The sequence below is a fragment of the Diabrotica undecimpunctata genome, chromosome 2 (genome assembly GCF_040954645.1).
Source record: "Diabrotica undecimpunctata isolate CICGRU chromosome 2, icDiaUnde3, whole genome shotgun sequence".
Taxonomy (NCBI): Eukaryota; Metazoa; Arthropoda; class Insecta; order Coleoptera; family Chrysomelidae; genus Diabrotica; species Diabrotica undecimpunctata.
The window spans coordinates 116,375,204-116,401,705 of NC_092804.1; the positions used below are offsets into that span (position 1 = coordinate 116,375,204).

General features: G+C 31.3%; 1 protein-coding gene across 12 annotated transcripts in view; it reads right to left on the minus strand.

Moving 5' to 3' along the window:
- Trpm (transient receptor potential cation channel, subfamily M) overlaps window positions 1–26,502 on the minus strand; it is an 888,877-nt gene that overhangs the window by 724,509 nt on the left and 137,866 nt on the right. For all 12 annotated transcript variants that reach the window (XR_011950088.1, XM_072523326.1, XM_072523332.1 and 9 more), the window contains exon 2: window positions 20,525–20,627. Coding sequence is in view for 11 of the 12 variants with exons in the window: in XM_072523326.1 (XP_072379427.1) it covers window positions 20,525–20,554 (30 nt within the window). In the remaining variant the exon portion in view is untranslated. The remainder of the gene's footprint in view (window positions 1–20,524; window positions 20,628–26,502) is intronic.

The following is a 26,502-nucleotide window of genomic DNA, read 5'->3' on the forward strand; positions in this document are numbered from 1 at the left end:
TAAGATTCTTAAGTGCGTCTTGATTCTTCTTCTTACTGCGCCGTTTCTATTCAAAGGTTGAATATCGAATTGGCTACGGCTATAGAGGAAATAGCCGCTCTGAAAATCTTTGTCGATGTTTTGCCAACTTCGCATGTCCTTGAGCCAGGGATTGTATCTTCTTCCTATCAACCTTTTCATCTGAATATTTCCTTCAATGATCAACCGAAGTATTTCGTATTTGTCTCACCTCATTACATGCCCAATGTATGATAGTTTACGCTCTTTGATCATTAGCATCAGTTCCTTGTTCTTCTGCATTCTGTCACTAACTTCGATGTTTGTTGTTCGTTTGGTCCACGGAATACGTCCAAGGAACATCTCAAAGGCTTCGATCCGGTTTTCTAGTAAGGGGTTAAGAGTCCAGCTTTCACAGCTAGAGAAGAATTGTTAATACATAACAGCACAGCATTCGAATTCGAAGACTCATGTCTACATCCCCCTGATGAAAAAGTTTATCATTCCAATAAAGGTCTTCCTGGCCTATTCAATTTTTGATAGGACCTCTTTCGTCGAATCCCTTCTATTTAGTAATACACCCAGGTATCTGATGAATAAAACATGTTTAATGATTCTGTCATGTATTCAAAGGGGCAGCTTGTGTTTGTAATTTGGAGAAAACCATAAGTTTTGTTCTGGTGATGTTCATATAGACTATAACGGTCGCTACATTCTCAAATGTCGTCTATAAATTTCTGTATTTTTGGCAAGCTGCTAGCAAGAAAGCAAAAATGACTGTATCACCAGCATATTTTATATTATTAATTCTTTTGCCGTTTATTCTGCTATTACCTGCACTACTACCATTAAAAGTCCCTGCGAAAATGTTTTCCGAGTACAGATTAAATATACATCCCTATCCTAAACGTTTTCTTATGACTGTCTCCTCGGACATGTTGCTCTCCACCCTTACTTAAGCTATGTGACACCAATACAATTCTGTGATGATCCATAAGTAACCCTCATCTATGCCCGTTGCTCCGAGTATTTCTACTAGTTTCTGGTGTGAAATGCAATCAAAAGCTTTGCAATAGTTTATTAGGCAGGCGTATATTTTCTCAAGTCGTATATTTCGCAAGTCGACTTGCATACGACCGATCATGACATATGGCATAGAAGTGCGCGAAGATACCAACAAAACGAAACAGATACTAAGGGTTGCCGAAATGAAAACTCTAAGAACAATAGTGGACAAAGCAAGAAGAGACAGGGTGAGAAATACAAACGTCAGAGATCAGTGCAAAATTCAAGATATTGTAAGATAGGGAAGGCAGCGTAAGAGAATGTGATACAATTATGTAAGACGAATGGATGAGAATAGACTCCCAAAAATTGCCCTAGAAAACAACCTGCCCGGTTCATGACCTCCCGGAAGACCACCTAAAGATGGAGGGATAGTTGGCAATCTACCTCCCAGGAAATTAACCAGAGGCAGCTTCAGAATTAAACAGATCGAAAGATACATATATATGTATATGTATAAACATATATATATATATATATATATATATATATATATATATATATATATATACATATATATATATATATATATATATACATACATATATATATACATATATATATATATACATATATATATATATATATATATATATATATATATATATATATATATATATATATATATATATATATATATATATATATATATATATATAAACTAAGGTACACTCGAAGAGTGGTGGGTTTTTCGGTCAAAGTGGAGAAATAAAAGACAAAGAAGGTGGCTACTTCATCTATTTATTGAAGACGTTTCGCTTTCTGCTCAGAAAGCATCATCAGTTCATCTAAAAAGAACAATATGAAACCAAACATCCATAGAGAAGTTACAACAAAAGTGTGTTACCTTACAAAGACATGTAGCAGTCAATGATGTTAAAAATATGAAAAAGCTTACGAAACTGGACATTCAGAGTTAACGTTGTATAAAACAATTAATTGAAACTGTTTTATACAACGTTAACTCTGAATGTCCAGTTTCGTAAGCTTTTTCATATTTTTAACATCATTGACTGCTACATGTCTTTGTAAGGTAACACACTTTTGTTGTAACTTCTCTATGGATGTTTGGTTTCATATTGTTCTTTTTAGATGAACTGATGATGCTTTCTGAGCAGAAAGCGAAACGTCTTCAATAAATAGATGAAGTAGCCACCTTCTTTGTCTTTTATTTCTCCACTTTGACCGAAAAACCCACCACTCTTCGAGTGTACCTTAGTTTATTTTGGATTGACGGTCGTACTCCTTTTCTCGATATATATATATATATATATATATATATATATATATATATATATATATATATATATATATATATATATAAGAAAAAGTAGTCCAAAGTTTTTTGACTAGTTTGGAAAAAATATATGTAAATACTTTTTTCTTTTTGGGTGTGGTAGTCAATAAAAAATAGAGCTTTGCTAAGGCGTACTATTTATTCTGAATCCAAGCTTTCGGTGGTTTTTTGCCACCTTTATCAAGGTCTACAAAGAAAATTACTATGAAGTAACAAACTGAATGGTGCCAAAAAGGCTGTAAAAAAACTATAAAAAACTTACCCGAATGTAAGATTCGTGGCATAAACAACAACGTTAAATAACATGATAAAACTGAGGTTGCAACTAAACTTAAAAATGTTACTGTTAAAAAACACTTTAAAAATTACTAAAAACGTTACAAGTTAAAAACAAAATGTAAGACGACATGTTGAAAACAGTCGTCGTTGCAGGCTTGATTTCAGTCACATTTCACGAGCAGAAAGAGAAAGTGAGTGGATAATTATTGTTTAAATAGTTTGGAGAAAATACAAAAAACAACTTTGAAAATAACGTCTAACAGAATACTGTTAGTGAATTTTTAGTACTGCCAACTGTATTACCAACTTGAAATTAAGCGGGAAATTAAAAATGTAAATTATAACATAAGCAATCGAAAGAAAATAGTATTTAGTAAATAGGTTTAGAAAAAACAACTCAAAACAAAACAAAACTGAATTAGTAATTGCAGTTTGATCGTAAATATTCAATTAATAATGATATTTCAAAAAAGGAAAGAACCAAAGAAAACTCTGAGATGCAAAATAGCTCAGTCAAAAGTCAATATAAAATTGTAAATTTTGCTAAGATTCTGGATCTCAGATCTCTTATTAAGATTGTTATTATCACTCTTGCTGATATGTACCATCTCTAAGAAAGTTCTCTTGAATTTATTTTTCTCTCTGGCTAATATTTTTACATTGTTGAAATCTATCTTATGGTCTAGATCGATAGTATGCTCTGCCAAAGCACAAGTAGGTTTGTTTAATCTACAATCACTCTTATGAGAAATAATACGGCTAGACAGATTCCTTCCAGTTTCACCAATGTACGTGGATGGACATTCAGTACATTGAATGCAATAAACAACATCTGTAGTCTCTAGAGTGGTTAGGGGTTGTTTTATTTTGCTATACAGCTGACGTATGGTTTTGATGTTCTTGTTAGCTATTTTGATATTCTTAAAGTCTTTAAAAATCTTAGTGAGTTCAACGGTTAGTTTCGGAATATATGGAAGGGCATAAAAATACACACTTGTTGGAGCAGAAATATTTTGTGCTGAGGGCACTGATTGTGACATAGTAAGTATGTTGTTTCTATTAACAAAGGGGACATTAAAAATTAATTTATTTATCAGTCTTAGAGGATATGAATTTTCAACAAAAATATTGCGTAAGAGGTTGAGATCATGTTGGAGATAATCCGGATGAGACAACCTTTTGACACGTTCTTTCATCGCTAGGACTAAATTAGTTTTCATCCTCGGGGGGTGGTAGGAGTGGTAGCTTATGAATCTATTGCTACATATGGGTTTTCTATACCATTGTGTTTTCACAACATTATCCTCACATCTATGCAAACTCATGTCAAGGAAAGGCAAAGATCCCTCCCGCTCCTCCTCGCATGTGAATTGCAAGTGTGGGTTTTGTTGGTTGAAAACATTTAACGTAGAGTGTATGGAGTCTGCAGGTAGTGCCAAGATTAAGTCATCCACATATCTCTTTATGAACGGTATTTCAAAATTGATTTGTTGCAAACTATCTTCAATCAAATCATCTAAGACATAATTGCACAGTATTGGTGAAATACTGGAACCCATTGGAGTACCAAAGACTTGTTTGTAGTAACAGTCATTAAAAATAAAAACATTAGAGTCAAAAACAAAAGAAATGAGTTTTTTGATATTAGCTAAGTTAAGGGTTGTGTGTATTGATATGTCATCCCAGTGTTTCTCAACGCTAACCAATATTGTGTGTAATGGTAAATTAGTGAACAGAGACACTACATCAAAACTAACGAGCTTATAGTTCGTAGGTAATTTAAAGTTATTAATAAAAGAACTGAAACTGAAAGAGTCCTGAATGCAAAACTCGCTGTTATTACTGTACGTTTCTGTGAGAATATTAGTTAAAAAACTTGCTATGGGGCCATTAGGTGTACCTATTGAGGACACTATTGGTCTCATAGACAGAGTAGGTTTATGAATTTTTGGGAGAGCATAAAATCTAGGAGCAATTGCATTGTAAATTTTCAAACTTTTACCAACTGATTGATCTATTTGATTCTCCTTTACCAAATCAGAAACTAGTTTGTTAGCCTTTTGTTGCAAAGTACACACGGGATTATTGTTCAACTTTTTATAAATTATAAAAAGTTGAACAATAATCCCGTGTGTACTTTGCAACAAAAGGCTAACAAACTAGTTTCTGATTTGGTAAAGGAGAATCAAATAGATCAATCAGTTGGTAAAAGTTTGAAAATTTACAATGCAATTGCTCCTAGATTTTATGCTCTCCCAAAAATTCATAAACCTACTCTGTCTATGAGACCAATAGTGTCCTCAATAGGTACACCTAATGGCCCCATAGCAAGTTTTTTAACTAATATTCTCACAGAAACGTACAGTAATAACAGCGAGTTTTGCATTCAGGACTCTTTCAGTTTCAGTTCTTTTATTAATAACTTTAAATTACCTACGAACTATAAGCTCGTTAGTTTTGATGTAGTGTCTCTGTTCACTAATTTACCATTACACACAATATTGGTTAGCGTTGAGAAACACTGGGATGACATATCAATACACACAACCCTTAACTTAGCTAATATCAAAAAACTCATTTCTTTTGTTTTTGACTCTAATGTTTTTATTTTTAATGACTGTTACTACAAACAAGTCTTTGGTACTCCAATGGGTTCCAGTATTTCACCAATACTGTGCAATTATGTCTTAGATGATTTGATTGAAGATAGTTTGCAACAAATCAATTTTGAAATACCGTTCATAAAGAGATATGTGGATGACTTAATCTTGGCACTACCTGCAGACTCCATACACTCTACGTTAAATGTTTTCAACCAACAAAACCCACACTTGCAATTCACATGCGAGGAGGAGCGGGAGGGATCTTTGCCTTTCCTTGACATGAGTTTGCATAGATGTGAGGATAATGTTGTGAAAACACAATGGTATAGAAAACCCATATGTAGCAATAGATTCATAAGCTACCACTCCTACCACCCCCCGAGGATGAAAACTAATTTAGTCCTAGCGATGAAAGAACGTGTCAAAAGGTTGTCTCATCCGGATTATCTCCAACATGATCTCAACCTCTTACGCAATATTTTTGTTGAAAATTCATATCCTCTAAGACTGATAAATAAATTAATTTTTAATGTCCCCTTTGTTAATAGAAACAACATACTTACTATGTCACAATCAGTGCCCTCAGCACAAAATATTTCTGCTCCAACAAGTGTGTATTTTTATGCCCTTCCATATATTCCGAAACTAACCGTTGAACTCACTAAGATTTTTAAAGACTTTAAGAATATCAAAATAGCTAACAAGAACATCAAAACCATACGTCAGCTGTATAGCAAAATAAAACAACCCCTAACCACTCTAGAGACTACAGATGTTGTTTATTGCATTCAATGTACTGAATGTCCATCCACGTACATTGGTGAAACTGGAAGGAATCTGTCTAGCCGTATTATTTCTCATAAGAGTGATTGTAGATTAAACAAACCTACTTGTGCTTTGGCAGAGCATACTATCGATCTAGACCATAAGATAGATTTCAACAATGTAAAAATATTAGCCAGAGAGAAAAATAAATTCAAGAGAACTTTCTTAGAGATGGTACATATCAGCAAGAGTGATAATAACAATCTTAATAAGAGATCTGAGATCCAGAATCTTAGCAAAATTTACAATTTTATATTGACTTTTGACTGAGCTATTTTGCATCTCAGAGTTTTCTTTGGTTCTTTCCTTTTTTGAAATATCATTATTAATTGAATATTTACGATCAAACTGCAATTACTAATTCAGTTTTGTTTTGTTTTGAGTTGTTTTTTCTAAACCTATTTACTAAATACTATTTTCTTTCGATTGCTTATGTTATAATTTACATTTTTAATTTCCCGCTTAATTTCAAGTTGGTAATACAGTTGGCAGTACTAAAAATTCACTAACAGTATTCTGTTAGACGTTATTTTCAAAGTTGTTTTTTGTATTTTCTCCAAACTATTTAAACAATAATTATCCACTCACTTTCTCTTTCTGCTCGTGAAATGTGACTGAAATCAAGCCTGCAACGACGACTGTTTTCAACATGTCGTCTTACATTTTGTTTTTAACTTGTAACGTTTTTAGTAATTTTTAAAGTGTTTTTTAACAGTAACATTTTTAAGTTTAGTTGCAACCTCAGTTTTATCATGTTATTTAACGTTGTTGTTTATGCCACGAATCTTACATTCGGGTAAGTTTTTTATAGTTTTTTTACAGCCTTTTTGGCACCATTCAGTTTGTTACTTCATAGTAATTTTCTTTGTAGACCTTGATAAAGGTGGCAAAAAACCACCGAAAGCTTGGATTCAGAATAAATAGTACGCCTTAGCAAAGCTCTATTTTTTATTGACTACCACACCCAAAAAGAAAAAAGTATTTACATATATATATATATATATATATATATATATATATATATATATATATATATTGTTATGATATGTAAAATCGAGAAAAATATTGGTTTGTTTAAAAATATTTCAAAATTCAATAACATTAAAATAATTCAGATAAGTAGGATAATATCCAACAAACATTTCGAAGAAGGAGAGTTATTAATTTCTTGAATTACCTGTACTAAACAAAATATAAGCTTTGCATAAATTATTTCTTTGTTATACTTGAGTGACCCGCATAATTTTAAGTGAAAACAAAAAGACAATTGAACGGGGTTTTCCAAAATACATTAATGCAGTGATTAGAGACAAATAGAAGAGATTTTAGAAAGTGGTTTTTGTTAGTTTTAAGAATTATAGAAAATATTATTTGTAAATAAGTTTTAGGAAATTTTATAATTATAGGTAAAAATTTGTTTGTTATCGAAATGAAAAAATGGGGGAATTGTGACGAGTTTTGATTGGCGGAGATTGAAAAAGGTTGGATAAGTATGTAGGAAAAAGTTTAGCGAGATTGAGGAGAGAGAAAAGATAGAATCAGTTGTTTTTCCAAATCTGTAAGAGGAACAGGGATTGTTCTCTGGCGGTTCCTGAAATGTAGCAAGCAGTAGTGTTGAATGTTAGTGAGTTTTTGTGGAGTTAGTGTATCTGACAGAAGCTGAAGCAGCAAAATTTTGTAAGTCATATTTCTCTACTTATATTCCAAGAGTCACTGTTCAGGCCAACGAGAGATTCAGTTTATCGTAAAGAGAAGATATTCCAAGAGTCATTTTTCACTCGGGCCAACGAGAGATTCAGTTTATCGAGAGGAGAAAGGCTATCATAATTTGAATGATTTGTGCTTTTGAAGGAGATCATTAAGGACGATATACTTGCAACAATCTGTGTAAGATTGCTGATTACATAGGGAGCAGTTGAGAGGAGATAATATAGTCTACAAGGAACAAGGATTTGGACCACTCATCATCAGAGAGAGATATTTTGTTTTCTGCGTTTCTTTCTTTTATTGATAACACAATTTTTACACTTAATTTAGAAAGGATATAAATATTTTGATTAGGAGAGTTAGAATAGTTCGGAATTTTGAGATTTCAATTAATATTGTTTGTACCATTAATTTTGATTGTTCACGTACGTAGAACAAAAATTTTGAGAATCATTATATGAGATTTGTTTATTGAAAACTTTTGAGTGTGAATTATTTCATTATTTTTATTTCAATATATAGTGTTAGATCATATGTGTTTTTTATTATTCCGGTATTCTCTGGACCTTACCTTTCACATGTAATAGCATAGATATTGAAGCACGAATTTAACCCTGAGATAAAAGAATTAAAAATTGTGATAGAGTCATAATCATATCATTTAAATAATTTTAATGAATCAAAAAAATTAATTAGCTAATTATTGCTTGGCGCACCAAGACTTTAAATATCACAATAACTGGCTTCCAAAACGTGGGGCTTGAAAATATCGCAGCTTTACATTTGAAGGAAGGGAAAGAGATCTGGAATAAGTACAGGTGATCCAGAGATAAAAACATATAACATGGAGGGAATTTGAATTTGAAAGTATTTTGACAATTTTTCCAGGGAATATAAATTTGATTTATTGATTGATCGTAGTTAGTGGATATTTACTGCTATTGAATTATTTGATTTTATTTTCTTTACCAATCGTACATTTGATATTTATTTTGAATTATTTGAATTTTACTGATTGCATATTTGTTATTTGTCGTGAAAATTTAATACATTTGGGAAGAAATATTGTCGTGTTCTGAAACATATAGAGTGTGGTAAAATTTCACATTTGGCGGGGACAAAAACAATAACAAAAAGTAACAACATGTCTGTCACAAGGAGACAAAGTAAAATGCAGGAAAGGAAGGAGGATAACAGAGAAGATGAAACAATTTTGGAAGAAGTATCGGATAATGAAGGAAATGTGACAATAGTTGAGGAGAGAAAAGAACTATCAGGAATAGATAAAATATTACAAATAATGCAACTCCAGTCACAAAAAATGGATGAAACAAAACAAACAATACAAGAAACAAAACAAACAATAGAACTAAATAACAGAAATATAGAGCAGCGTTTGGAAAACTATGAACAGGAAATTAAAGGATGTGTTGAGGGGATAAAGAAAGAACTGATACAACAAATAGAAGAGATTAATGAAATTAAAAATAATATGAAAGAACAAGAAATGAGAATTAAAGATAATTTGGAGGGATTAGAAATAAAATTTGAAAATGCGCTACAAGAAGACAGGAAGGAAGTAGAAAGAAGATTAAAGCAAAATGAAAAACAAATGGCAGAAATTGAACTAAGAGGGGTAGAGAGAAAAGAAGTTATCATCCATGGAACAAGCGAGGCGAAAATACAATTTGGCGGGGATATTCGGAAAACACACCCAGTACCGTTTGTCAAAAATTTGAAAACCAAATTACAACATATTAGATATTTTGACGATTGCAAAGAAACAATTAGAAACCATTTGAAAGAAGGAGCAGCGTTATGGTATGAAAGCAAGGAAGATGAGTTTGAAAATTGGACAGATTTTGAAAATAAATTTCTCAACTATTTCTGGGGGAAAAATAAACAGAGAGAAATCAACCAAGAGCTACAGAATGGAAAATATCACGAAAAAATGGGAATATCTGAGGAAAGATATGCTTTGCAGATATATAACAACTCAAAATATCTAGAATACAAATATTCTACCGAACAGCTGGTAGAAATGATCAGCAGACATTTTGAGGAAACGTTGGAAGATCACGTGATTTTGAGAAACTATCAAGATATTGATAGTTTGTGCCAATTCCTTCAATTAAAAGAAGCGAAAAGAAAAGAAATGAGAAATAGAAGACAACATGACCAATATAATGGACCGGAAAGAAGGTATTCATCAAATTATGACCAGAGAAACCGACATCCCAGATCAACAAACGAATATAGACCGAGAAATTACAATAATTACAATAGACAACAAAATTACGATAACAGGAATGACACACAACAGAGAACATATGAAAATCACAACAGGAATAGAGATGCACAAAATCCTCCGAATAGGAATACTAACGAACAAAGGGACGATAGAAATAACCAGAGCTTCCAACAACAAAATAGAAGGGAGATGAATCATGTAGCAATAGGAAACGACAGACAAATTTCTAATTCTAATCTAATATTTTTAGATGCATTTATAAAACATAAAGCGATTAAAATTGTGATTGATTCTGGATCGGAGATATCGCTAATCAATAAAAAACTAGTAAAAGAATTAAATTTGGACAGATGTGTGTATAAGATTCCTAGGGTTGATTTAGTGGGTGCAAACAATAGAAATTTGACGACAGTAAACGAAGGCTTGGGAGTACAGATAAGAGTGGGAAACAAATTCCATATTATGAAATGTGTGGTGATTGAAGATTTAAATCATGATATGATAGCGGGAATTGATGAATTGAGGAAAAAAGATATCACCATAAATTTTTCGGAAAATAAACTGGAAATCAGAGCAGAACCAGACAACACAGGAGAAGAAAAGCAAACAGATAGGAAAACAAATTCTGGAAGGATCAATGCACAGGAAAAACGCAAAGAAATCGATATGACGGTAGAGGATAAACCGAAAGTACAAGAACAAGATCTAACAGAAAAGAAAAAGAGAAGGAAGAAAAAGAAGAAGAGTTCGAAAAGAAAGCAGGAAAATAAGATGGAGACCAGAGAAAAACAGGAAATAGAAGGTACAGAAGAATTGTTGGCAACCGACGATAAAACAGAATGGAAGCAGGAAGAAAAAGAAGGTATCATCAGAGAAATAAAAGGAATAGAAACATGGTGCTCGGAATACCAAAGGGAATTAGAGGATAAAAAGAAAACAGAAGAAAAAATGGCACTGATGGACGAGAATCCAGAATTTTGTGAAGAAGTATTATGGACAGTGAACACATGTGAACAAAAGGTGGATGAAAGAAAAATAAATTGTGGAAAAAACATGGAGAAGGAAATAGAGAAGATTTTAGGAAACCATGGAGATTTTGTTAATAAAGTAAATCAAGTGGTTAAAAATTATGAACTTTCTTTTAAGGGAAAATACTTGGAAAAATTTAAAACGAAAATATATCCAATCCCGTATAAAGACAGGCAATATACGGGGTATTTTAACATTCACGACATTTGTCAGTATCATGAATAGATTTTAATAACATAGTGAAATAATTTGATCCTAGAAAACTTTTGTCATTTTTAAAATTTAACAAAGAGTTTTCGGCAGATCACATGGCGGGGATTTGTTATGATATGTAAAATCGAGAAAAATATTGGTTTGTTTAAAAATATTTCAAAATTCAATAACATTAAAATAATTCAGATAAGTAGGATAATATCCAACAAACATTTCGAAGAAGGAGAGTTATTAATTTCTTGAATTACCTGTACTAAACAAAATATAAGCTTTGCATAAATTATTTCTTTGTTATACTTGAGTGACCCGCATAATTTTAAGTGAAAACAAAAAGACAATTGAACGGGGTTTTCCAAAATACATTAATGCAGTGATTAGAGACAAATAGAAGAGATTTTAGAAAGTGGTTTTTGTTAGTTTTAAGAATTATAGAAAATATTATTTGTAAATAAGTTTTAGGAAATTTTATAATTATAGGTAAAAATTTGTTTGTTATCGAAATGAAAAAATGGGGGAATTGTGACGAGTTTTGATTGGCGGAGATTGAAAAAGGTTGGATAAGTATGTAGGAAAAAGTTTAGCGAGATTGAGGAGAGAGAAAAGATAGAATCAGTTGGTTTTCCAAATCTGTAAGAGGAACAGGGATTGTTCTCTGGCGGTTCCTGAAATGTAGCAAGCAGTAGTGTTGAATGTTAGTGAGTTTTTGTGGAGTTAGTGTATCTGACAGAAGCTGAAGCAGCAAAATTTTGTAAGTCATATTTCTCTACTTATATTCCAAGAGTCACTGTTCAGGCCAACGAGAGATTCAGTTTATCGTAAAGAGAAGATATTCCAAGAGTCATTTTTCACTCGGGCCAACGAGAGATTCAGTTTATCGAGAGGAGAAAGGCTATCATAATTTGAATGATTTGTGCTTTTGAAGGAGATCATTAAGGACGATATACTTGCAACAATCTGTGTAAGATTGCTGATTACATAGGGAGCAGTTGAGAGGAGATAATATAGTCTACAAGGAACAAGGATTTGGACCACTCATCATCAGAGAGAGATATTTTGTTTTCTGCGTTTCTTTCTTTTATTGATAACACAATTTTTACACTTAATTTAGAAAGGATATAAATATTTTGATTAGGAGAGTTAGAATAGTTCGGAATTTTGAGATTTCAATTAATATTGTTTGTACCATTAATTTTGATTGTTCACGTACGTAGAACAAAAATTTTGAGAATCATTATATGAGATTTGTTTATTGAAAACTTTTGAGTGTGAATTATTTCATTATTTTTATTTCAATATATAGTGTTAGATCATATGTGTTTTTTATTATTCCGGTATTCTCTGGACCTTACCTTTCACATGTAATAGCATAGATATTGAAGCACGAATTTAACCCTGAGATAAAAGAATTAAAAATTGTGATAGAGTCATAATCATATCATTTAAATAATTTTAATGAATCAAAAAAATTAATTAGCTAATTATTGCTTGGCGCACCAAGACTTTAAATATCACAATAATATATATATATATATATATATATATATATATATATATATATATATATATATATATATATATATATATATATATATAATATGTTTGGATACGTTGGGGTCAATAAAAAGGGGCTATTTATTCTATTATTTAGCTATTATTCGTTATACTCAAGCTTTCAATTGTGTTTACAATCATTTTCAAGAGCTAAATAACAAAAATGCTCAGAATACCAAATTAGCACAGATGATGAATATGGCAAAGGAAGAGAAAAAATGGTAAATCACATGATTTTCACACAGAAGTTTTTGTTTAAATAAACCGAACTTCAGCATCAGTTTAACATAATATCAAAAAAGTCTTTGTTTCTGCAATTTGTGTAAAACTTACTTAAAAAAAGGAGTAAAAGTTATGATAAATAGAAGTGGTAAAAGAAAGGGAACTTGGGCAAGTAAAAAGAGAAGGTGGCAGATAAAGAAATTAAAAATTTCTGTTAGCTTATATAAAAATAAAATGAATATCTCTACAACGAGAAACAAACAGACAAGCTTGTGATATAAATGTATTGAATACAGAACATACCATAAAATTGCATTTTCATTTTATTTTTCACAGTATTTTAAATTTTAAATATCAGGAGAATTTACTAATAAGTGTAGTTTAAGTCAATCATTGATGGAATAGACTGTAAATAAAGAACGTCCGATAATATTGCTGCTATATAAATTCTTATTTCGTATAAATATATAATATTATGCAAAACAAGATGCCAGCTTATCTTTGTAACTTTTATTAAAAATTATAAGTTTAGATTTGGTATTGCTGTAACTTCTACAACGTTGTAACTTCTACAAATATATCATCATAGGTATCTCTATATAATAGAGCATCACAGACTAAAACAAAATTTGAATATCCAGCAATACATTATGCAAATTTATATCAAACTCTATGTTAAGAATTCCACAGTGTTGCAATTCTTATGGTTGAAGTATACATGTCAGATATACGTGATATATACGGGATATGGCAGATAATTTATGAAATGGAACTGGAAAATTGATTTATGCAATCTAGCTGCAAATTAAATGCATCTGCACCCGTCTCGGATGTATAACGTTGACAAGTGATTTGTAATTTTAATATCTAATTTTCACACTAAGTAAGAGAACTGTTGGGTATTACGACGTATTAGAGTATTTACGATGTGCTAATTGCATTTTCAACCTTATTAAGAAGGGCAAAACGCAATAAGAGTGAAATAAATTATGGATCAATATACTCTTACTATATATATATATATATATATATATATATATATATATATATATATATATATATATATATATATATATATATATGTATATGTATATATATATATATATATATATATATATGTATATGTATATATATATATATATATATATATATATAATTATGCACAGATATCAAAGTGAGGTCCTGACAATACACGCACTTAGTGAGGACCGGCAGAAAACGTAGACATAATCGTTTCAACTCTTCATAGTGACCTTGACAAGTAAATAGCAATTAAAAAATGACCAATATACACAAAAAAAATTACGTGTATGTGTCCCATACTGTTCAAGTATATTGCCACCCAAGTGAGGCCATTATACGCAGCTGTTAAAGTGAGACTGTATATATTTTTTAGTTATGCACACAAAATGAGGACAACTTTACGTGTATATTTCCTTACAGCTCATCAAGTGAGGACCATACAGTGTTGTCGATAAATATGAGATTAGTGGTTTCCACCGCCTTTTTCTGTATAACACAGTAAGAATTATTGTTTTGATGTTTCAGTCACTTGTAGTTATAAGAAGGATTTCGCTGTGTTCTTGCTCGTACTGTTTGTTAATTTTATAACATTTTAGTACCTAAGCATTAAATCACGGTAGACTTGTCGGAGACTAGCGCAAAGAAATAGTTTTATATTTTTCAATAATTTACATTAAAGATGGATAGGAAATCAAGAATTTTGAAAATGGCATTAGTTGAGAAAAATAATAATTAAAATGGAGGATGCAGTGATAGTTCAGGAATTCGAAATTTATATTGCATTATTATGTGTTACATTGTGGGCCAAGGAAAACAGTCCACTTCGATATTTGGCAGTATTTATTATATTTTAAGGAAATAACGAAACATGTCCATTTTTGATCTAAGGCGGACACATTCTTACGGTAAATACATCTGTCATTTTTCAAACCACACCGTTCCACTTCCCCCACCTCTTATTTTTAAATAGGGAATAGGGGTTGTCTGCTTTTTATTTATGTAATAGAACTCCTAGGCCACTGCATATTTGGCAACATTTCTATATTTTTTTTAAATGCTCGATCAATTTTACATAAAAAGTTCCTGTTATTAAAATCGTAAATCGTATTAAAGTCGTATCTTTTTAGTTTTTGAGAAAAACAACAGTTAATCATTCTTTGCAGTGTTTTTTTTTAAATGCTAAAATTTATCGTTTTTAATATTGGCTGTTGATAGAAATTATTAGTAAAAATCATAATATTCTTATTGATGAATAATAACATTTTGTACAAAATTTAATATTTTTAATATTATTTTTACTATTAACTTTTACCAACAGCAAATATTAAAAAAGATAAATTTTTACATTTAAAAAAGTATCTGCAACTGCTGTTTTTCTCAAAAACTAAAAGAGATACGACATTTTCACAACATGCATTTTTTATGTAAAATTGATTGAGAATTTAATAAAATTTAGAAATGTTGCCAAATATGCAGTGGCGTAGAAGTTCTATTTAAAATTGTGCAACTAGTAACCCCAATGCCCGCCATTGATTGATAATAAGATGAGTTTATTTGTATTTTAGATAAGTTTGGATGCCGTTTTAATAGTTGTAAAATTGGTCAATTGTAGATATCATTTTTGAGATATTTGCAAAAAACTAAAAAAATATTTATACTTTATGACCTTGTATCTCAGAAAAAAAGCATTATACAACCTATATTTATATAAACTTTTTTTCACTAAATAAGGTCTACTATAAAGTCCTTATAGCCATAAAGTGTTATGGCGTCGAAACGTTGTCTAGCAATAAAGTTTTATATATCGTTGAATTTCTAATAAAAAGATAATATCAAATCTGCAGAAAACTGAATTTAGTACTATTGGAAAAAATGAAGTTGATGATGGTTCCAAAAAGACGAAACGTGGGATATAAAATTTTTTATAACAGTTTAATAGAGCATTAGAAACGAAAATGAAAAAGTGTTATTAATTTTGTTCCTAGTCTGTTAATAACTCCAAAAATAAATAAAAACCGAATTGCAAAATTTTGGTTTTTGCGAATTTTTTCAAAACGGCTTAAGATATCCTTGATTTTGTAGTGTCAAATTAGTGTGCTTTTGATTACGCAACTTTGGCCTAGTTTAACCTTCTTCCTATGTTTTACCGTTTACGAGATCCACATACTTTGCATCTAATTTGACTCACCCTGTACAATACAATTAACTTTTTGCATAAATATTTTACAAGTTTCTAAAATGCTTAATGTTTATTATTTATCAAAAACATTTTCTGTTTACCATTTTTTTAGGTAATAAGATCAAAAGAAAAAAGAGTATGTAATAAAAAAGACTGTTGATTTTTTTGCGATACAGAAGTTCTTAAATTTTCTCGACATATTACCAGACATCATGAAGCCGAGATTGAAGTTCAAGAAATTTTGTCATGTTCAGTTGGTAGTAAAAAAAGAAAAATACTTTTTAATAAACTCAGAAGCAAGGGAAATTTTCTAAAAAGTTGTACCAATGATCGTGTTGTCCCTGTGCGAAAACCTTTATTGGGAGAACTAGTACCAGCTAGAATATCATCCTATTTACCTTGCAAATTTTGTAAAGGTTTCTATAAAAAAAAATTTCTTTATAAACGTGTTAAGAAATGCCCTCATAATACAACAGACACCACAGAAAGAATTAATGCTCAAACAGAAGGACAATCTTTATTTTCGACATATTCCAATAGTGATATTTTGAGGAAAGAAGTATTTCCAAAAATGAGATCAGATATGATATCTTTCACAGCTAAAACCGATAATTTAATTTGTGTTGTTACAGAACGTTATTTGAAAAGTCACCGAGATAAACAGTTCCTACTAGTTTCATCAAGAAAAATAAGACAACTGGCATATCTTCTAACCGAAATAAAGAAGAAAATAAATGAAAAAATTTGCTTGGTGCACTAGATCCAATTAACTTTGATACTGTAGTAAAATGTACCAAAATAATATCTAAATGTGATACTGATAATGAAAGTTATGGAGCGTCATCACTAGCTGCTAACATGGGCACACAATTAAAAGAATGCGTTGATGTATCTTATAGTATACAACTTAAAAGTTGTAGCACAGAAAGTGAAAATATGAAAAAATTAAAAGTTTTGAAAGAACTAATTTCAAGAGAATGGCAGTATGAGAGCTCTACTCTTGCAAATGAAGATCTACAGCAAAAAAATGGAACAAACCATCGCTTATTCCTCTAGCTGAAGATCTGACATTATTAAAATCATATCTGAATATTGAAGGAGAAAAATTCCGAAACATATTAAAACAGGATCAAAGTAACGAAAAACCATTTAGAATACTTCAGGAAATTTGTTATGTACAACTTATATTACTGAACAGACGAAGAGTAGGTGAACTACAAAGAATGACCGTACATTGCTACACAACTAATATCAACAATCAAACCTCTACATAATTTGATAGTTGTATCAGGGAGAGTGAGAAATTTCTCATGAAAGCTTTCAAGCGAATAGTGATAAAGGGAAAACGAGGAGGGGGAGTTCCTGTATTATTTACAGAAGATATGTCTAAAAATATAGAATTACTTTTGGCCCTCAGGGACAAAATTATCAAACCAAAAAACGTGTATTTATTTGGTAACACTATGCTGTATATTACTTATTTATTTTTAGAACATAAGAAAAACGCTCGGACAGGTCGATTTTTAAAATAATCATAGTATATTATAGCGTCAATGTTTCGAACTTTACGCGATACCTTTTCAGGTGACAGGCATAGCTTTGATTTTCTAAATAGGAAAGTACATCATGCGACACCTTATTTAAAAGCTTTTGAAATACTGATTACAAAAATTTATATTATTTTAAGCCTTTCTGAGAACACAGGCGCAAAATTTCGCTCGAAATGTTTTTAAATGAGTTCATTTTTTTCGAATCCTGAGGAAACTATTAAGTATTTTTGAAAAATTTAAACGCAGAATGAAATATTACTGTATTATCTATGATCGAAAGTCCCTGAGAACTTCTATAATATTTATTTTAATAAGTTACAGAGGTGAAAAAATTTTATTCTGATTTTTTATTTTAAATATATCATTCAAAAGAAACTTCTTGTTTATTATAAGGGACTTTTTGCCCTCGGCACTAATGTAGTCTTTTATTCTGCGTTTAAATTTTTAAAAAATATCTATTAGTTTTCTCACGATTCGAAAAAAATAAATGCGGTTAAAAAGAATTCGACCGAAATTTTGCGCCTACGCTCTCAAAAAGGATTAAAGTATTATACATTTTTGTACTATTTGAATTTATGCGACGATCCACTGTTTTAAAATGGGTTGAACAGATGTTGCCAGTTGTATGGTCCTCACTATGTGTATCGTAAGTTATTCAACAGGGCATATAATATACATGGTTAGAAAATATACGCCAAAGTCAGCGCCTCTATGCGGAAAATCTTTGAACTAAAAATTGATGTGGACCATACAAAATGAGGTCCCACTTTTTTTTGTAAAAAAACAGTTTTTGCTATCAGTACATGCCTACGAAAAAGTCTTACATTGATTGACTAAGTGAGGTCCATATACTGGACCTCACTTTGTACAGGACCTCACTTCAACCGCAGTTTCTTTTGATATGTGGCTCACTTCATACGCTGGGAGAAAATATATATATATATGTATATGTATATATATATATATATATATATATATATATATATATATATATATATATATATATAGTAAGATAAAAGAAGTACTTGTGACTCGTTTGGAAAAAATATATAAATATATTTTGGATGGGTTGGAGTCAATAAAAGGGGCTATTAGGTAACTATTTTTTATCTCGAGCTTTCAATTGCTTCAATTAGCTTATCTAATAAATGCTTCTCTTAAACTTAGTAACCTAATTTTGAAAAACTTTTTTAACACAAAAACAATTGAATTTATAAATAAGTTAGAATAGCAACCAATTACAAAATAAGCCTCAATGTCATGAATGCCAACTTACAATTTTCATTTTTGACAATTATATGGCCAAAAACTAACATTTTGTTTAAAAATTCTTTTTTATTTAGTAATATAAAAAGAAGATTTATTCATCATTAATAAATGTCAGAAAAAAATGTAACAAGTAATATGAAAAATTAAATTAAAATGTGATATTTTACATAACAGATGTTCTGATTGTTGGATAAAATGTTCTGAGATTTAGCAAAAAATGGTGTTAAGATATTTATATTAACAATATTAGAAAAAAACATCCTATGGAGCATATCTGGAGGATAAGAGTTCTCAATTAAAATATTTTTTAACAATTGTAGATCTTCTTGTAAATAATCTGGATGAGAAAGCCTTAAAACACGTTCTTTTAATCCTGTTATAGGGTTCATTTTCATCTTGTTTCGATGATGTGAGTAATACCTTATAAATCTATTACTACACATGGGTTTTCTGAACCATGAATACCACAAATGTTTGGTAGTCCTATAGGATCTAGTCTTTCACCCATTCTAATTTGGCACTTCCTAAACACAAAATTCATGAAACAGTTAACATTTTCAACAATCGTAATCAACATATACAGTTGAGGAAGAGGTAGATTCTCTACCATTCCTTGTACTCAACACAATTGAAAGCTCGAGATAAAAAATAGTTACCTAATAGCCCCTTTTATTCACTCCAACCCATCCAAAACATATTTATACATTATATATACATACATATATATATATATATATATATATATATATATATATATATATATATATATATATATATATATATATGTATATGTTTTCTGCGGGTTTCCGGGTTTGACTCTACGTTGAATAATTTTGAATTTTGAAGTAGTGTACTTCAAGCATCAGCAAGAAGCGTCACTATCTGACTTGACGACGGCAAGTGCGACCTTGCCGAAACGTCGTCGAAATAATGGTTTTTCTTATGGTTAAAGACAAGTCTTATGCTTGCATTAGTTATAATTTTTTTTATTATGTCAATGTAATTTGTTGTTTGTGAACATGTAGCGTACCTCTCAGCCATATGTGATATATATTTATTTTACTACTATAGTTTATATTTACATATGTAATTTGGTCTTTCGAAATGACATTTGTTAGAATATAATTTCCCGGAACGTGCGTCAAAATAATTATTAAACTATTTGTATAATTATAAACATATATGTAATATGCGCATCTATTTACACTTTTTTCTTAAATTGATTTCATGTATAATTTTTAGGAATGATACATGCCTACAGATATATAAAAGTTTTATAGGTACTGTGTATGAGAGTTTAGAGGAGGATACGTTGTATGAATCATGTTTGGCTGGCATTAAAGCTTAAAGCTAAAACAATTTTGATTTAAAAAATCGTGCGTGGCCAATTATCTAAATCAATTTTAAAGTTCTTGCAGGGCTGATTTAACTTTTTTGTAAAAGTGACAGAATATGTGAACTTACCGTTTTCGCGTGCAACTTTGATTTCTTCATGCTGGCTTCGCGTAATTTCACAAGACAGTTCCGTTTCTACCATTGTTTCAGAGACCACCAAGTAGTTGTGGCTCTAAAAAAATACATATTACTACATTATTTTCCAATTAAATAACAATTACATTATAATTACAATATAATAGTTCAAATAAGATATTAATTTTGAAATGCAAAATCTTAAAACAAAATATAAAAAATTGGGCAATATAGCTATAACTTGTTGTTAATTTTGTTGACAATAGGTACCCCAATATTAAAGATCTATTCGTTTTATCTGATTTACTACTTTATAATAGTAAAGTCAATAAATAAGATGTTGTTTAAAATTAACACTGACTGTTTATCTTAGAGGTAAGGGCTTTTTACATCTTAAAAAAAATTAGGTTTTCCAAGAAAATATGAGTTTAAATTCGTTAATTTAAACTTTGACATACACAAATAAAATTAATACAGGTATACACAACCCCACTTATACGGAATCATTTGATATTTCTTATTATTTTAGACGAATTTAAAAAAAAAAAAAACTCAGTCACATCTACAAGTTTTGTCTTGAAAATTTAAATATCTAAACGATTATTTCTACAAGTTTAAACGTGTAAATAGTGAATAAATAAAAACAGAAGCCATTTCTCAGCTCAACAGAAGCTCAGAAGCTTCTAATAGTATTTCTAATAAAAAAACTTCAGTTAATGTGATTTGTTATCAAGTAATTATTGAAAGTGAAAAGTTTTTTGTAAAACAACTTGGTATGTAAACTTTATAATTGATACAAACACAATAAATAGGCCAGGCATTGCGCCTGATTTTCATTAAATATTTTGGCATCCAGAATATTTAAAAATGCATCTTCAACCCCCCGCTCCAAGCTACGCAGCTGTTACCACATCAAAAACAACAAAACCTACACCGGCGACCACATCATATCCTAGCAGAAAGCAAGCGATAGTATTAAATGCTCTTCCGGATACAGCTCTCTTCGATTACATTAAGGCGATCGGTAAAATCGTAACACCAAAGCGCATTACCCACGCTTCCCGCATATCCAACCAACGCATTTGCATCCTTCTTGCTTCTATTTCTGGCGTCGATATTCTTCTTAAAAACAATCCCACCGTTTCCGTTAAAAATGAAATCGTCCACATCCGCAGACTAATTTCTCCAACTAAAAGATTGTTAATATCTAAGGTATGTCCATCGATTCCAAATCAACTTATCGAGCAGGCATTAAAAAACGAACTTGGTCTGCAACTAGCTTCACTTGTATCTCAGATTCGTACAGGCTCACCCGATGAAGATTATTCCCATATATTAAGTTTTAGACGGTCTATCTACGTAATACCAGATAAAGAAAATTTCGAAATACAAACCTCCGTATTAATACATTTTGAAAACACTTCCTTCCGAATCTTCGTTACATCAGACAAACTAGAATGTTTTCTTTGCCAAAAAGCCGGACATACGACTGAAACCTGCCAAAACCCACCGGATACCACTACCCACCCCCGTTTCGCCAAAGTACCTAATGAATCCGCCAACAATAGCCCCACCGCACCTTCCGGCACCTCTCACACTTCTGCCCCAAATTCTGCCTCCGACAATTTATCTAACATCACACCTCTACCTTTAGATCAACCTCAACCTACACCTCCTACTATCGCCCTCCTCAAAAGAGCCCATTCAACTGACTCAAGCCTCGATTCTCTCCCTGTAATTGCCATTTCAGATCCCACTACTCACACTACAATCGATCCACATTCCCTCGATGACAACTTCTTCCGGGCCCCCAAATCAGCCCCTACAAAAAATCGAAAACCAAAGATACAAAACCATCAGCCATTATCAGCCCGTCTGCCCGCTTAATCATAGAAAATCTTATAGCAGCAAACCCATCATCCTTTTCAATTAACTCGCTACTACTAATTGCTTTCTTGGAAAATTCTTTCGACTGTCATGACCCCTTAGCTGAAGCATACCAATTTACTACGAACATTAACGCCCTTCTTGATGACCTTAAACAAATCTACCATAATATCTCTGATAGATCACTTAAAAATCGTATAACTCGCCTACAAAAAAAAATTAAGGCTAATATGAATCTAAATGATGTTATTGACACTGTTAGTCTTGCATCTGTTAGCTCTAATGACAGTGACCCATCCTTAGACAAAACCGACCTGCCTTAATGTATAACTTTTATATGCACTATAATTCAATGGAATTGCGACGGATATTATCCACGCTTAGAACGTCTGCAGCTAGTGATATCTCTCCACCACCCCACCTTCATTTGCTTACAGCTGTCACAAGCACGTTAAATTAAAAAAAAAGCTAACATACAAAGTTAAAGAATATTTATTTTAAAGCAATTAAGTCACCAACACATAAAAAATTAAAGAAAACGGTAAACTCTTGAAATAATAAACTGAAACCACTTGTTTTAAAATCAATAACATAAAATTTTAATGTAAAACGATTAATGTTTAAATTGTTTTTATTTATTTGTTTTTTTTTTAGTAGTCAGTGCAACCACCCCTATCCGTTACGCAAACTTTAATTCGCGTGGGCATGCTCCTAGACAAATTGTCAATATTTTGTTGTGGTAAGTTGTTCCATTCTTCAAGAGTTCAAGAGCAGATTGTACTAGCTGTGTAGTGTTTTTTAGATTATCCCGGTGAGCTCTACTTCTTCTTTTAAGCATATCCCATAATTTCTCTATAGGGTTAAATTCAGGTGAGCAAGCAGGCCACTCCAGAACAGTGATATCTTCTGCTTTAAGAAAAGCTGTAGTCACTCTGCTGGTATGTTGAGGCACATTATCATGCATGAAAATTAAATTTTCTCCCATTGCACCTCTTCGTAACCTAACTACAGGTTCTGGAACCAAATCAACATACCCTCGAGCTGTCAAAGTTGGTTGGATGGAAATTAAAGGAGTCTTTTTACTGATGATAACGCCTCCTCAGAACATAACACTTCCTCCTTTGTATATGTGAATAGATCTAACAATGTCCGTTTTTGCTTGTCTTCCTCGTTTTCTAAGTATACAGATTCTTCGGTCATCTGATTTTTCCCTAATCCTGGATTCGTCTGAAAATAGCACATTTTGCCAATTTCCAATGTTCCAGTGTTGGTGTTAAAGACACCAATTTAGGCAACCAATCTTGAGCTGCCTGGATAACTGGGAAACCCGTAATTGTCTGTTGCTATATAGTCCTTGGGTACAAAATCTTTTTCTTATCGTTTCAACTGAAACACTTACAACTGTAAGTGTTTGTCAACATTTGTAACGATAAGACTACCAAAGAGAATTGAAATACTATTATAAAAATAATACCTCAATCAACCATGGAAGTTTACGTCTATGCCTTGCCTAGCTCAGTATATCAAGTGTGAGTTCGTCTTGTCTTAAACTAGGGATTGAACCTGAACTCTTAGCTGATAGCAAATAAGACAAATTTTAACTAAACATATTTATTAAAAAGAATAAAAAACAAACAATAATCCACCCTGTCAAAGCTTAACAATAATTATTGATACTTATGACTTCAATGGGCTGCTTGTGTGTTGTAGATATTAAGTCCTCCAATGGTCAATAAAGGTTAGGTCCTCCAATGGTTAATAAATATTCATGATTTGATTAATCCAGCAAATGAAGTCGAACGTGGTCAATAAATTTTCACACTGGTCAATAAAATTGGAATGTTTTTAAACCCAATTTCCCCAATAAACTAAAAATTCAACAACAATTTGCATTAGACACATGAAAAGGAGTTTAACTTCCTTGCCATTTTACAAAAATTAAAATGAAACAAATAGCAGATGGCAAGGATAAAATGAAATAGAATTATTATTACACTTAGTTAAATTCTGTTAAGATTTCTACTGCACAAAATTAAAAAAAAAATCATAATCAATTCAAGAAGCGTGGATTCGAAAGAAGTAAGGTTATGAATATCGAAAACGTTGTAAGAATTATAGATCAAAGATTACGATGAAAGTACTTACCCCAAGAGAATTTTGTAGACCATAAAATGAGGCTTATAATAATGTTTGTCCTCTTTTATAAATTTCAAAAAGAGGCAAACAATTATATTCCCACTACGTTAGAAAGACTGACAGAAACTAAGTGGGAGATTGAAATGAAGTTAGCACAGATGACATAGGACGTAAGCCTATGACAGAAATAGCTTTTGTCAACATGGAACAGAATATCTAGTCTACCGGACAGAAAAAGAGAGGTCGAATATTTATTCTATGGGACAGAAAGAGAGAATAAAGAAAGACAGAGGAAGAAAAATAGTAAAAAAAGAAATGAAGTTAAAGTAATTAATAAATTAATCAAGAAATTAAAATGAAATATTTATTTAAATATAAATTAATAGAGATGTGACGTTTATAACGTTACACATTATTAGAAAAATTTTTCATGGATGAATCATTGCGTTCAAACATGACCAAAAACTCACAGTAAGGTGGAGCTTTGTACATGATGTGTTCTCCATTTAGTCTTCTGGACCAGAAGCACTAAATCAATGTTTGATTGACATTAACAGTAAAGAAGAATCAATGAAATTTACCAACGAAAAGAAATCAACAACTCTTTCAACACCTTTTATGGATGTTTTAATTACAAAGAAGGGTACAGGATTATAACCAAAGTCTATAGAAAACCAACCCACACCAAGAGATATTTAAATTATCACTCAAAACGTAATATAAATATCTAAAAAGGAATTATCAAATCATACGATAGATATATATGATAGAGCCCAAAACACCTGCTCTAAAGAAAATGCACTTGAGGAAGAAAAACATCTGCTAACAAAGGTTTTAACGAAAATTAAGTATCTATTGTATCCAACAACTTAACACCAAAAGTAGTTACAAATTCTCACAAAAAGGAATGTGAAGATGACAACAACACCATATATAAAGAGCTTATCTTCTTCTTTATGTTCCATCTTCTATCGAAGGTTGTAAATCATCATGGATATCCGGATCCTGTTAACTGCCGCTCTAAAGAGTTCTGCACTACTGCATTCAAACCATTCCCTCAAGTTCTTAAGCCACGATATTCTTTATCTACCCACATTTCGCTTTCCTCGAATTTTGCCTTGCATAATAAGTTGCAATAACGATTATCTCTGAAGTATTCTTCGCCCCTAAGTACTTAAGTTTTCTTCTTTTGATAGTCAATATTATTTCAGCTTCGTTTCCTATTCTTCTAGTAACTTCTGCGTTTGACATTCTTTGAGTCCATGATATTCATAGGATTCTTCTACAACACCAAAACTCAACGGCGGCCAACTTATTCAGATGCACTTGTTTTAATGTCCATGCTTTCAAGCCATAAGGAAGAGTAGTGAATACGTAACACCGAAGCATTCTTAAGCGTAGTTCTAACCTTATATCTCGACAACAAAGAAACTTTTTAAGACTTTTTAAGTTTAAGGAATGATGCACGTTCTATTTCAATGCGTGTCTTAATTTCTTTGGTTTGGTCTACATTTGATGTTATCCATGTTCCTAAGTATTTGTAGGAATCCACACTCTCAATTACAGTATTTTAAAGAATCAGTTGAATGTTTGCATCTGCTGATTAAAGAGCTTATGGGAAAGACAAAAAAGGATAATAATTAAATAAGACATTGCAACAGCATTCAAAACAACCAATACACTGAGATTAAATCTGTTCAAAACCAAATGAAATTGAAACTCACAACAATTTTGATGTGGGAGAAACCTCAAGACCATTAAATGTTAGCATAAACGGGCATGGATCATAAAGAACAAAAAGAGACTTCGACATATCTCCGATATGCAAACATGCCTGAGACAATGAACACAGAATGCAATGGAAAGATGCTTCAATGGCAATGAAAGAAACAGACAAATAAAACATGACATCTTACCTAATGAAGAAAAATGTATAGCAAACCCATCAG